This window comes from Bufo bufo, chromosome 4, assembly GCF_905171765.1.
Source record: "Bufo bufo chromosome 4, aBufBuf1.1, whole genome shotgun sequence".
Lineage (NCBI taxonomy): Eukaryota > Metazoa > Chordata > Amphibia > Anura > Bufonidae > Bufo > Bufo bufo.
This window is the reverse complement of record NC_053392.1, coordinates 425,383,939-425,396,880: the sequence shown is the minus strand read 5'-3', so window position 1 is coordinate 425,396,880 and position 12,942 is coordinate 425,383,939. Positions and strand designations below refer to the sequence as shown.

Here is a 12,942-nt window from a genome sequence, read left to right as displayed (position 1 = left end):
GCAGAAGACCCCACCGGGTACCACTCATCTCCACTACAAATAGGAAAAAGAGGCTACAATTTGCACGAGCTCACCAAAATTGGACTGTTGAAGACTGGAAAAATGTTGCCTGGTCTGAAGAGTCTCGATTTCTGTTGAGACATTCAAATGGTAGAGTCCGAATTTGGCGTAAACAGAATGAGAACATGTATCCATCCTCTGATGGCTACTTCCAGCAGGATAATGCACCATGTCACAAAGCTCGAATCATTTCAAATTGGTTTCTTGAACATGACAATGAGTTCACTGTACTAAACTGGCCCCCACAGTCACCAGATCTCAACCCAATAGAGCATCTTTGGGATGTGGTGGAACGGGAGCTTCGTGTCCTGGATGTGCATCCCTCAAATCTCCATCAACTGCAAGATGCTATCCTATCAATATGGGCCAACATTTCTAAAGAATGCTATCAGCACCTTGTTGAATCACTGCCACGTAGAATTAAGGCAGTTCTGAAGGCAAAAGGGGGTCCAACACCGTATTAGTATGGTGTTCCTAATAATTCTTTAGGTGAGTGTATATAGATATGTATTATATTAATTAATTATATTCTAAAATATAGGTAAGGTTATACTATACCAAAATGTCAGCTAGCAGAAATCCGTTTCAATGGTTCTAAGATGGCTGCCTCCAATGACTGAAAAAGTTGGTCAGGGCTGCATCTGGTCTTTTCCCTTGATGATCGTCCCTTGATGATGATAGAGATCTCAAGATGGTCTTTCTGAAAATGGTTAGAGAGATCCTTTCTGTCAGCCCATACCATCTTTTTATCCTATCTTAGAAAGGGCTTGGCCAAGTTTTATCATTAACTAGTGACCTCACTTTATAATTAATAGAACCTCCCTAGGGAAAATACACCCTAAACCTTTGTTACCCTAACACTAGATGGCACTAGTACTCCATACAAAAGTCGAGGCACTTATTTATGTTTTCTATATATTCCCTTATTCATTTACTAGCAATAAATTTTAACTAAGGCTTCAGACAAAACCTTGAGGAGATCTTGAATAGACAATGACTTTTGTATTTAGTCAAACACCTCATTCACCCCTTAATCTTTTGACCAGACCTAATTAAATCAAGATACACATGACCATTCTTAGGTCATTGTTCTGGGGAAAAGACAGGGTTTGTTTATGTTCACCGGTGTCCACGTTTCTCCATTCAAGAAATCTTCAGCAAAGAGATCATTAACTTGCTTCTGGGAGAGATTCTAAAAATGACATAGGAGTTTGTACCTCAATTCTAACCTTAAAACTGAATATATCTATAAGGACCATACTCTTATATATACAGCACACATATTTAAATTGATGATATAAAAAAATCAAAATCCACTCATACATTGATTATTATAAAAACCCCAAAGAAAAATTTGAGTCTTTCTATTCACTGAAAATCATCAAAACTCAGCACATTTCTAATACATTGTCTTATCTAGGTAAATACTTTTCATTAGACCTTGGGACATCTCCTTCTCACAAAAACAGACTTGGGTAAACACTCTGGTACATATTGTTAATCCTTGGTTAATAATCCTGAACTCACCCTGCACTTTTTAAAATAAGACAAAATGGTTGTTCTTTAGGTTCATGTCCATACATCTTATATAGGCCTTATACTTATGGACTTTATTTATACCCAATAGTTCTGACAGTTAGTTCTTCAATATGTTTGGAATAACCTCCCTGCTGAGTTACTTCACAAACTGTCTGCAAGTCTACCTAGAAAAGTTAATCGTGTTTTGAAGGAATAGGGTGGTCATATATTAAACCACAGATCTGCTTTTCTTTGGCGTACTTTCAATAGAGACTAAGCAACTAAACTATGGGGCCTGAGGTGAGGGCCGGGGGTGGGGCAGGCCCTTAACTCATTTTTCTCATCCGGATGAGAAAACATTGCATTGGCACTGCAGCCACCACTAGGGAAAGCTAGTGATTATTGCAGTTTATAATTCAGACAATTGTAACTGAATATATTCCTATACAAGTGGTAGCTGCAGGCAGCCAGCTTTGTAAAAGAATAGTAGCAGAAGATTTATCAAAGTATTTATGCCAGTTTTCTAGTGTAAAGTACATTAAGAAATATGATATTCAGAATGAGCACCATATTTATGAAGCACCTGCTCTACTTTTTTCGCGATAGAAGGCCGATAAAGTGGGTAAAGCCAGTTATGACTTTATTAATTTTTTTTTATTAAAATAAAAAATAAAGTGTAAATTTTGCAGAAATCTGGGATGTTGCTCTTTGCATACTGCATTGCCTGAGAGTGATTGACGCATGCATACTGGGAAACATGGTAGGGCAGGGGGGCACCTTCTAAGTTTTTCTATGTCGCCCTTTGAGATTTGTGTACACCCCTGCTTTTGGGAGACTTCTACCAAACTGACGCAAAAAGTTTCTGGTATCAAAAAAGTTCATAACGCCACTTGCTTATTTTTATTCAGGTCACTGATCTTCTGTCTAAATCCAAAAAGGCTGGGGGTCTGAAGATGCGAGAAGACCAACATCAGGGATTTTATGTTGATGGTCTGAAACGTGTACCCTGTGAAAGCTATGCACAAATTGAAAAGTTGATAGAACAAGGAAAAAAAACAAGAACAACAGCATCGACAAGCATGAATTCAAGCAGCAGTCGCTCCCACATGGTCATCACCATTCATTTCAAACAGGTGTAACATGGCTGATTGCTTATAGGAACACTAAGCAGATTTGTTGCGGAAATTCTGTGCTGCAAAGTTTATTCCGTACATGTGAATACACTTGTCTGTTCTATATGGGAATGGATGTTTACAAGCTCCATTCAGATAAATGGGATCCGTAGCAGAAATGTATGTGACAAATCTGAAGTGTGTGAACACATCTTAAGTCACATGGCCATTTTTAGCACCAGTGAAAGTCTACAGGGCTATTTACATGGCTTTCTTTAAACGGCCAGTGAATAGCGTCCGTCCAAAAATAGGACATGTCCTATTTTTGGCCATTTTCATGGCCGGACGGAAATCAACGAGACAGTTTTTAACTGCCGATTGACATAAGTGCACCCGTCTAACGGCCATAATAACTCCCCTTATCCACTTGCTCGCGGTGCGGCATACTCTTCTCTCTTCATTGAGCAGGACCTGCGATCTGTGTGGTGACGTAACCATGTGGGAGCGCGCAGTGACATCATTGCGCACCTTCGGCAGGTCCCGTTCTGTGAAGAGAGAAGAGACTGCTGCAGTGCGTGCAAGTGGATAAGGTGAGGGTTTGTTGTTTTTTTTGGCTGAGGGACACTATGGGGGCAATATATAAACCATGGGGGACATCATAAAACTGGGGGCCCTAAAAAAAAAAATATAAGAAACACACTATGGGGGACATTATTTAAGATGGGGCTCTACATTGGGGGGCATTATTAAAGCTAGGGGCGGTTAAAAAAAATTGTATACACTGTGGGGGACATTTATTTACCTGTGGGGCTACATGGGGGCATTATAAAAGCTGGTGACACTATAAAAAAATTATATACACTGTGGGGGACATTTAATTAGCTGGGGGCATTATTAAAGCGGGGGGCAGCAAAAAAATAAAAAATTCCTATAGTACGGGGGACATTATTTTAGCTGGGGGCCTACCGTACTGTGGGTTTTCTCAGAAGGGTGGGTAAAATTCATCCATTTTTCATGTCCGTTTTTAACAGACATTAAAAACGGGGACACAGCCAGAAAATGGATGCACACACTGATACAAAATGGCCATGAAAAACTGACAGTGTGTGCATGAGACCTAAAGTGTTTCTGTTTTCTTAAAGAACTGTTATATTGTTGGTTTTTCCTTAGATCTTCTTAGATGATGATATCACCAAACAATCAGTTATAAACTTGGTGGATCTTGCTGGCAGTGAAAGACAAAAATCATCTGGTTCTGAAGGAGATCGCCTAAGAGAAGGAGCTTGTGTTAATCTTAGCTTAACTACCCTGGGGAATGTAATCAGGTACAGTACTCTTAGAAAAGTGATATGTGTCTAAATAAACACTAAACATACAATGTCACAAAAATGCCAATCACTGCTATTCTTCCATTAACCCCTTAGGGACACAACCTTATTTCACCTTAAGGACCAGGCCATTTTTTGCAAATCTGACCAGTGTCACTTTAAGTGGTGATAACTTTAAAACACTTTGACTTATCCAGGCCATTCTGAGATTGTTTTTTTCGTCACATATTGTACTTCATGACACTGGTAAAATGAAGTAAAAAAAAATTTCATTTTTATTTATAAAAAATAACAAATTTACCAAAATTTTGTAAAAAATTGCAAATTTCCAAGTTTCAATTTCTCTACTTCTATAATACATAGTAATACCTACAAAAATAGTTATTACTTTACATTCCCCATATGTCTACTTCATGTTTGGATCAATTTGGGAATGATATTTTATTTTTGGGGGATGTTACAAGGCTTAGAAGTTTAGAAGCAAATCTTGAAATTTTTCTGAAATTTTCAAAAACCCACTTTTTAGGGACCAGTTCAGGTCTGAAGTCACTTTGTGAGGCTCACATAATAGAAACCACCCAAAAAGGACCCCATTCTAGAAACTAAACTCCTCAAGGTATTCAAAACTGATTTTACAAACGCCGTTAACCCTTTAGGTGTTCCACAAGAGTTAATGGCAAATGGTGATAAAATTTCAGAATTTAGATTTTTTTGGCAAATTTTCCATTTTAATCCATTTTTTTCAGGAACAAAGCAAGGGTTAACAGTCAAACAAAATGCTATATTTATTGCCCCGATTCTGTAGTTTGCAGAAACACCCCATATGTGGCCGTAAACTACTGTACGGGCACACAGTAGGGCGTAGAGGGAAAGGTGCGCCGTATGGTTTTTGGAAGGCAGATTTTGCTGGACTGGTTTTTTGACACCATGTCCCATTTGAAGCCCCCCTGATGCACCCCTAGAGTAGAAACTCCAAAAAAGTGACCCCATTTTAGAAACTACGGGATAGGGTGGCAGTTTTGTTGGTACTAGTTTAGGGTACATATGATTTTTGGTTGCTCTATATTACACTTTTTGTGCGGCAAGGTAGCAAGAAATAGCTTTTTTGGCACCGTTTTTTTTTTTGTTATCTACAACATTCATCTGACAGGTTAGATCATGTGGTAATTTTATAGAGCAGGTTGTCACGGACGTGGCGATACCTAATATGCATACAATTTTCTTATTTATGTAAGTTTTACACAATGATTTCATTTTTGAAACAAAAAAAATGTTTTAGTGTCTCCATAGTCTAAGAGCCATAGTTTTTTCAGTTTTTGGGCGATTACCTTAAGTAGGGTCTCATTTTTTGTGGGATGAGATGACGGTTTGATTGGCACTATTTTGGGGTGCATATGACTTTTTGAACGCTTGCTATTACACTTTTTGTGACGTAAGATCACAAAAAATGGATTTTTTAACACCGTTAATTATTATTAATTTTTTACGGTGGTCACCTGAGGGGTTAGTTCATGTGATATTTTTATAGAGCCGGTCGATACGGACGCGGCAATACCTAATATGTATACTTTTTTTTTATTTATGCAAGTTTTACACAATGATTTCATTTTTGAAACCAAAAAAATCATGTTTTAGTGTTTCCATAGTCTAAGAGCCATAGTTTTTTCAGTTTTTGGGCGATTATCTTGGGTAGGGTATGATTTTTGCGGGCTGAGATGACGGTTTGATTGGTACTATTTTGGCGTACATGCGACTTTTTTTTATCACTTTTATTACCTTTTTTGGGAAGTAAGGTGGGCAAAATTTCAATTTTCTCATAGTTTTTATTTTTTTATTTTTATGGCGTTCACCGTCCAGGGAAAGTAACATGACTCTTTTATAGATCAGGTCGTTACGGACGCGGCGATACCTAATATGTGTAGTGTATTTTATTTTTTTAATTTTTATTCAGTGCTAAATGTGTTTTTTTTTTAACTTTACTTTTTTCACTTTTTTTTTACATTTTTTTGACCCAGACCCACTTGGTTCTTAAAGATCCAGTGGGTCTGATGTCTGTATGATAGAGTACAGTACACTATATAGTGTATTGTTCTGTATTTCACTTACACTTTGTCTGAACAGATCTATGCCTTTAGCACAGATCTGTTCAGCACCATGGACAGCAGGATGCCTGAGAAGGCGTCCTGTTGCCATGGGAACCTTCCCCGTCTGCTCAGTTGTGGCCACAACTGCACAGACGGGGAAGTGTAAGGAGGGGGGCTCCCTCCCTCTGTGACCCCATCCTGTCTGGGGGCTGCAAAGGCACAGCAGCCCCCCGATGGGAGAGGGAGGGAGCTCCCGACTGTTAACCTCTGCTCTTCCATACCGCAGTCCGTACGGACCCCTCTTTCCTCACTACCTGGGCTGTTCTGGCTTGGCTGACTCAAGGCTTTTCAGTATCCTTTGAGATATAACTCCTGAAACAGCAATTTCTTAGGCCATTCTCAGATGAGCGAGTTCACTATGGGAAGCACATTGCATGTAAAAGTGTGATTTCCCTGCCTGAACTCTGCTCTTGTGAAATGGACTCATGGTATTATGATGATTTAGAATGCTGTTTATCCCTGCCTGACATCGGCTGTAATGGATTTTACTGACTGCATTATGTCAGTACAATTCATTGCAGCCAATGTCGTGCAGGGACACACAGCATCATAAGTCATTATAATGGCATTAGATGGTATCACAGCAGCAGATTTCAGGCCAGGAAATCATACTCCTACACACTGCATGTTTCTGCAGTGAACTCGTCTGAGACTGTGTACAACAAATCCAAGTTTATCTGCAATTCCTTCAGTGGTGTAGCAATGCAAGCTGCAGACAAATATGATGGGGTAGCTGGAAGTAGTTATACCTAGTCTAGTGCAGTGAAGCCCAAGAGCCAATGCATTATTTTCACAAGCTGTACCTTGCAACAGTCCACTGGAGTTTCACTGACTGAATAAACTGAAGGAATAGCAAAAGTGAGGTTACTCCATCAGCAGTCTAAACTCAACTACAATTAACAAGGGTGCCTAACTTTTGCTCCTCCCTCATTCTATATCAAATCTCAGAAGAACTTGGTTTACCCATGGTTCAGCCAGCAATACATATTTAAAGCTACAGTACAGTATTTCTATGCAAACAATGGTAATACAATACAAAACATTATGAAACACCAGAAACATTTTAAGATATATAAATCCTTATACAATATGCATTATCAGCCACTAGCAGTGTCTAATGGGACACTACATTGGTCTCACAAGATGGATTTCTCATAAATTTCAGAGACAAAGTTAGTTTAGAAAAGTGGGGAGAAAATAACTGATAACTCTAGAACAGTGATGGGCAAACTACGGCTCACGGGCCATATACGGCCCGACGGAACTTTTTATCCGGCCCGCAGAGCTCTCCGGAGGCAGCAGGAATGGAGATGAGCTTTTCCATTGTTGAAGCGCTCATCTCTATATTCATCTGTATCGCCGTCCTCAGGATGGTGCGGAGGAGCAGGGAAGAGGCGTCTCCCTTGCCAGTTCCTCTGATAGGCTACAGGCCTAGTGCCTGTAGCCTATCAGAGGCCGCTGCAGGCGGTGCAATGACGTCATCGCCCCGCCTGAGCCGTACAGAGTGGGACACAGGCCGGAAGAGGCCTGCATCGCATCACTGACAGCAGCATAAGGTAAGTATATGTGTTTATTGTTTTTATTATTAATAGTATACTGTGGCAAGAAGGGGGCCCTATATACTGGCACAATATGGATTGGTACTATGGAGAAGAGGGGAAGCACTATGTGGGCCCTATATACTGCCAAAATATGGGGGGCACTATGGACAAGAGGGGAAGCACTATTGGGGCCACTATGGAGAAGAGGGGAAGCACTATGGGGGCCCTATATACTGGCACAATATAGGGGGCACTATGGAGAAAGGGGAAGCACTATGGGGGCCCTATATACTGGCACATTATGGGGGGCACTATGGGGGCCCTATGTACTGGCAGTATCTATGTGTCACGGAGGCAGCGGCTCTGCTTCAAGTCACGGTAACCACGCCCCCTTCCCTGCCCCTTTGCTGTGATTGACACCGCTTATTTAAGACAGTTCGGCTGGCTTTGCCGAACTGCCGGCTGTCAGTCACAGTGAAGGGGCAGGCAAGGGTTCGTGGTTACCGTGACTTGAAGCAAGGAGGCTGCTGCCTCCGTGACTTCAAGCCTGACTAGAAAAGCACGTCGGGCAGGGGATTAAAGATAGTTTTTACAGCTTCTGCTTAACTACCTGCAGGAAGAAAAGGATCGTTACAAACATGCTGCTGGCTACTCTAAGGTACTGCTGCGAGCTTGGGATGTTTTTAGGAGGTGACAGGTCCCCTTTAAAGCATGGTTCATATCCAACATTCACATCTATGTAGCAATAAAATAAAGGTAATTTATTTACAAATCATAGAGGTTAGTAACTAAAACCATGAGGGTCACATTACTATACACAGTAGAAGGCCTGCTGCAAATGCATATATATGTTACAGAAGTTTGAAAAACTCTAGCAGCTCCTAGGACAGACCTTGCATCTAAATCTCCCTGCTAATATTATATGTTATGTCTTTGAACTTTCAGTGCACTTGCTGAGGCTACAATGGGCAGGAAAGTTATACATATTCCATATAGAGATTCCGTCCTGACAAAACTTCTGCAGTCTGCTCTTGGAGGAAACAGCAGGACTGTTATGGTACAGTATAAAAATGTCTTACAGTCAGGATACTGGGAAGAAAGGGATCCTGTTCGACCCTTTAACTAGACCTTGAGACAAGACTCGGATATTAAATAAGCCAGCACCTCATCTGCAGACAGCTGTTTCAGTGATTGCCCCTCATCAGTGCAGAGCAGAAAGTACTGGCTTAACTGGATAAGGAGCATGTATGGTCTATAAGTCTCCTCACGTCGATTAAGGTGCTCTCCCCAAGGAGAGATAGTACCCCCAAATCCTGTCAGGATACTAGCACATTAGACTGTTATGATCAGACACAGACTGGCCTAATGGGGAGCCCTGAACTGACAAGTATTAGTATTTAGAAGCTCCCTGCAGATGTATTAAACAGTACTGCTCCCCAACTCCCCAATCCTTTGGGAAGTGCACATACCGTGTTTCCCCGAAAATAAGACCTAGCCCTATTTTGCAGGGTTTTAAGAGTAGTGCTTAAATACACTGCTCAAAAAAATAAAGTTAAACAACACAATGTAACTCCAAGTCAATCACACTTCTGTGAAATCAAACTGTCCACTTAGGAAGCAACACTGAGTGACAATCAATTTCACATGCTGTTGTGCAAATGGGATAGACAACAGGTGGAAATTATAGGCAATTAGCAAGACACCCCCAATAAAGGAGTAGTTCTGCAGGTGGTGACCTTAGACCACTTCTCAGTTCCTATGCTTCCTGGCTGATGTTTTGGTCACTTTTGAATGCTGGTGGTGCTTTCACTCTAGTGGTAGCATGAGACGGAGTCTACAACCTACACAAGTGGCTCAGGTAGTGCAGCTTATCCAGGATGGCACATCAATGCGATCTGTGGCAAGAAGGTTTGCTGTGTCTGTCAGCGTAGTGTCCAGAGCATGGAGGCGCTACCAGGAGACAGGCCAGTATATCAGGAGAGGTGGAGGAGGCCGTAGGAGGGCAACAACCCAGCAGCAGGACCGCTACCTCCGCCTTTGTGCAAGGAGGAACAGGAGGAGCACTGCCAGAGCCCTGCAAAATGACCTCCAGCAGGCCACAAATGTGCACGTGTCTGCTCAAACGGTCAGAAACAGACTCCATGAGGGTGATATGAGGGCCCGACGTCCACAGGTGGGGGTTGTGCTTACAGCCCAACACCGTGCAGGGCGTTTGGCATTTGCCAGAGAACACCAAGATTGGCAAATTCGCCACTGGTGCCCTGTGCTCTTCACAGATGAAAGCAGGTTCACACTGAGCACATGTGACAGACGTGACAGAGTCTGGAGACGCCGTGGAGAACGTTCTGCTGCCTGCAACATCCTCCAGCATGACCGGTTTGGCATTGGGTCAGTAATGGTGTGGGGTGGCATTTCTTTGGAGGGCCGCACAGCCCTCCATGTGCTCGCCAGAGGTAGCCTGACTGCCATTAGGTACCGAGATGAGATCCTCAGACCCCTTGTGAGACCATATGCTGGTGCGGTTGGCCCTGGGTTCCTCCTAATGCAAGACAATGCTAGACCTCATGTGGCTGGAGTATGTCAGCAGTTCCTGCAAGAAAAAGGCATTGATGCTATGGACTGGCCCACCCTTTTCCCAGACCTGAATCCAATTGAGCACATCTGGGACATCATGTCTCGCTCTATCCACCATGTCTCGCTCTATGTGTTGCACCACAGACTGTCCAGGAGTTGGCAGATGCTTTAGTCCAGGTCTGGGAGGAGATCCCTCAGGAGACCGTCCGCCACCTCATCAGGAGCATGCACAGGCATTGTAGGGAGGTCATACAGGCACGTGGAGGCCACACACACTACTGAGCCTCATTTTGACTTGTTTTAAGGACATTACATCAAAGTTGGATCAGCCTGTAGTGTGTTTTTCCACTTTAATTTTGAGTGTGACTCTAAATCCAGACCTCCATGGGTTGAAAAATTTGATTTCCATTTTTTTATTTTTGTGTGATTTTGTTGTCAGCACATTCAACTATGTAAAGAACAAAGTATTTCAGAAGAATATTTAATTAAAGAGGACCTTTCACCTGTATAAACGATGTTAACTGAGTATGCTGCCATATAGAGCGGCGCCCGGGGATCTCACTGCACTTACTATTATCCCTGGGCGCCTCTCCATTCTCCCGTTATAGGCTCCGGTACCTTTGCTTCTTAAGTTATAGTAGGCGGGTCTTCTCTTGTCCTGTGGGCGTCTCCTTCTCCTAGGCTGCAGCGCTGGCCAATCGCAGCGCACAGCTCACAGCCTGGGAGAAAAAAACCTGGCTGATGTTTTGGTCACTTTTGCGGCTGGCGGCTTCACAAAATTTTAAATTATGCCGGCAGCCGCGCTTCCATCTACGGTACCGAACGGGTACATTGCGGGCGGGCTGGATGGCTTCTCTACCCTGTACTGCCGCCAGCCCGCACGTTCTAACTTACCCCTAACATAGCTGAAATAGGCGGCAGGAGGATGTCCTTCTCCTCTCTGCTGCCTGGAGCAGGAGGTGCTGATTGGTGGTGAGCGGGTCCTTCTCCCTCCCCCGCCTCCACTAATCAGCACCCTGTCATCTCTCGCGCCGGATCTCCCTGGTAACGTACCGTACAGATTGCTGCCTAGGGGCACAGGGGCAGTGTATGTACGGTACCAAAAAGAAGTGTGGCATTGCCTGCCAGAGTACTGTACCGGTATCATACCGTAGTTCTGTACCACCCACTGTGAATATACTGTATTTGAATAAATCTAGATTTTTTGTCCAAGCATTAATGTGTGATTGTTGTTCATGGATCCAAAATAAGCCCTACCCCGATAATAAGCCCTAACCCTTTTTTTGGAGAAAAAAATAATATAAGACCCTGTCTTATTTTCGGAGAAACACGGTAGTAAACCTTAATGACCGCTCACTTCAGTCTGCAGTGACATCTTTTGGCATTGCTGCAGTAGAGGAGGGTGAGTGGCTTCTGAAGTGCTTTGGCACTAATAGCCAGTTGTTGCTAATAGCTCAAATTCTTAGCACAAGCTCTTTCTTCACAGCCAAGGTCGGATGAAGCTCCTCTCTTGGCTGTTTACCCTTTGACCACGGCATGATCAAAAGCGACCCTCTCTATAATTGGGTCACCAGGTTTCCCAGTGACCCAATCAAAGACTGAGGGAGCAGTCTGCAGTCAACCCTGAGGACCTTCAAAGGACCCCAAGACTTTCTGTCCAGTTATTCTGCTGTTAGCGCATACTAGTGTTGCCCTAACAGTAGCCTGTGTCATACACAAAGTACACTGCTCAAAAAAATAAAGGGAACACAAAAATAACACATCCTAGATCTGAGTTAATTAAATATTCTTCTTAAATACTTTGTTCTTTACATAGTTGAATGTGCTGACAACAAAATCACACAAAAATAAAAAAATGGAAATCAAATTTTTCAACCCATGGAGGTCTGGATTTGGAGTCACACTCAAAATTAAAGTGGAAAAACACACTACAGGCTGATCCAACTTTGATGTAATGTCCTTAAAACAAGTCAAAATGAGGCTCAGTAGTGTGTGTGGCCTCCACGTGCCTGTATGACCTCCCTACAACGCCTGTGCATGCTCCTGATGAGGTGGCGGATGGTCTCCTGAGGGATCTCCTCCCAGACCTGGACTAAAGCATCTGCCAACTCCTGGACAGTCTGTGGTGCAACACATAGTGCGAGACATGATGTCCCAGATGTGCTCAATTGGATTCAGGTCTGGGGAACGGGCGGGCCAGTCCATAGCATCAATGCCTTCGTCTTGCAGGAACTGCTGACACACTCCAGCCACATGAGGTCTAGCATTGTCTTGCATTAGGAGGAACCCAGGGCCAACCGCACCAGCATATGGTCTCACAAGGGGTCTGAGGATCTCATCTCGGTACCTAATGGCAGTCAGGCTACCTCTGGCGAGCACATGGAGGGCTGTGCGGCCCTCCAAAGAAATGCCACCCCACACCATTACTGACCCAATGCCAAACCGGTCATGCTGGAGGATGTTGCAGGCAGCAGAACGTTCTCCACGGCGTCTCCAGACTCTGTCACGTCTGTCACATGTGCTCAGTGTGAACCTGCTTTCATCTGTGAACAGCACAAGGCGCCAGTGGCGAATTTGCCAATCTTGGTGTTCTCTGGCAAATGCCAAACGTCCTGCACGGTGTTGGGCTGTAAGCACAACCCCCACCTGTGGACGTCGGACCCTC

The 12,942-nt window shown here is 43.2% G+C and overlaps 1 protein-coding gene across 1 annotated transcript in view; it reads left to right on the top strand.

The window, feature by feature from the left end:
• The first annotated feature begins 1,866 nt into the window (after positions 1 to 1,866).
• Positions 1,867 to 12,942, top strand: part of LOC120999231 (kinesin-like protein KIF28P) — a 64,700-nt gene continuing 53,624 nt past the window's right edge. Inside the window, exons 1-4 of the mRNA XM_040430104.1 lie at positions 1,867 to 1,878; positions 2,487 to 2,711; positions 3,861 to 4,015; positions 8,649 to 8,760. Coding sequence (XP_040286038.1) covers positions 1,867 to 1,878; positions 2,487 to 2,711; positions 3,861 to 4,015; positions 8,649 to 8,760 — 504 coding nt within the window. The remainder of the gene's footprint in view (positions 1,879 to 2,486; positions 2,712 to 3,860; positions 4,016 to 8,648; positions 8,761 to 12,942) is intronic.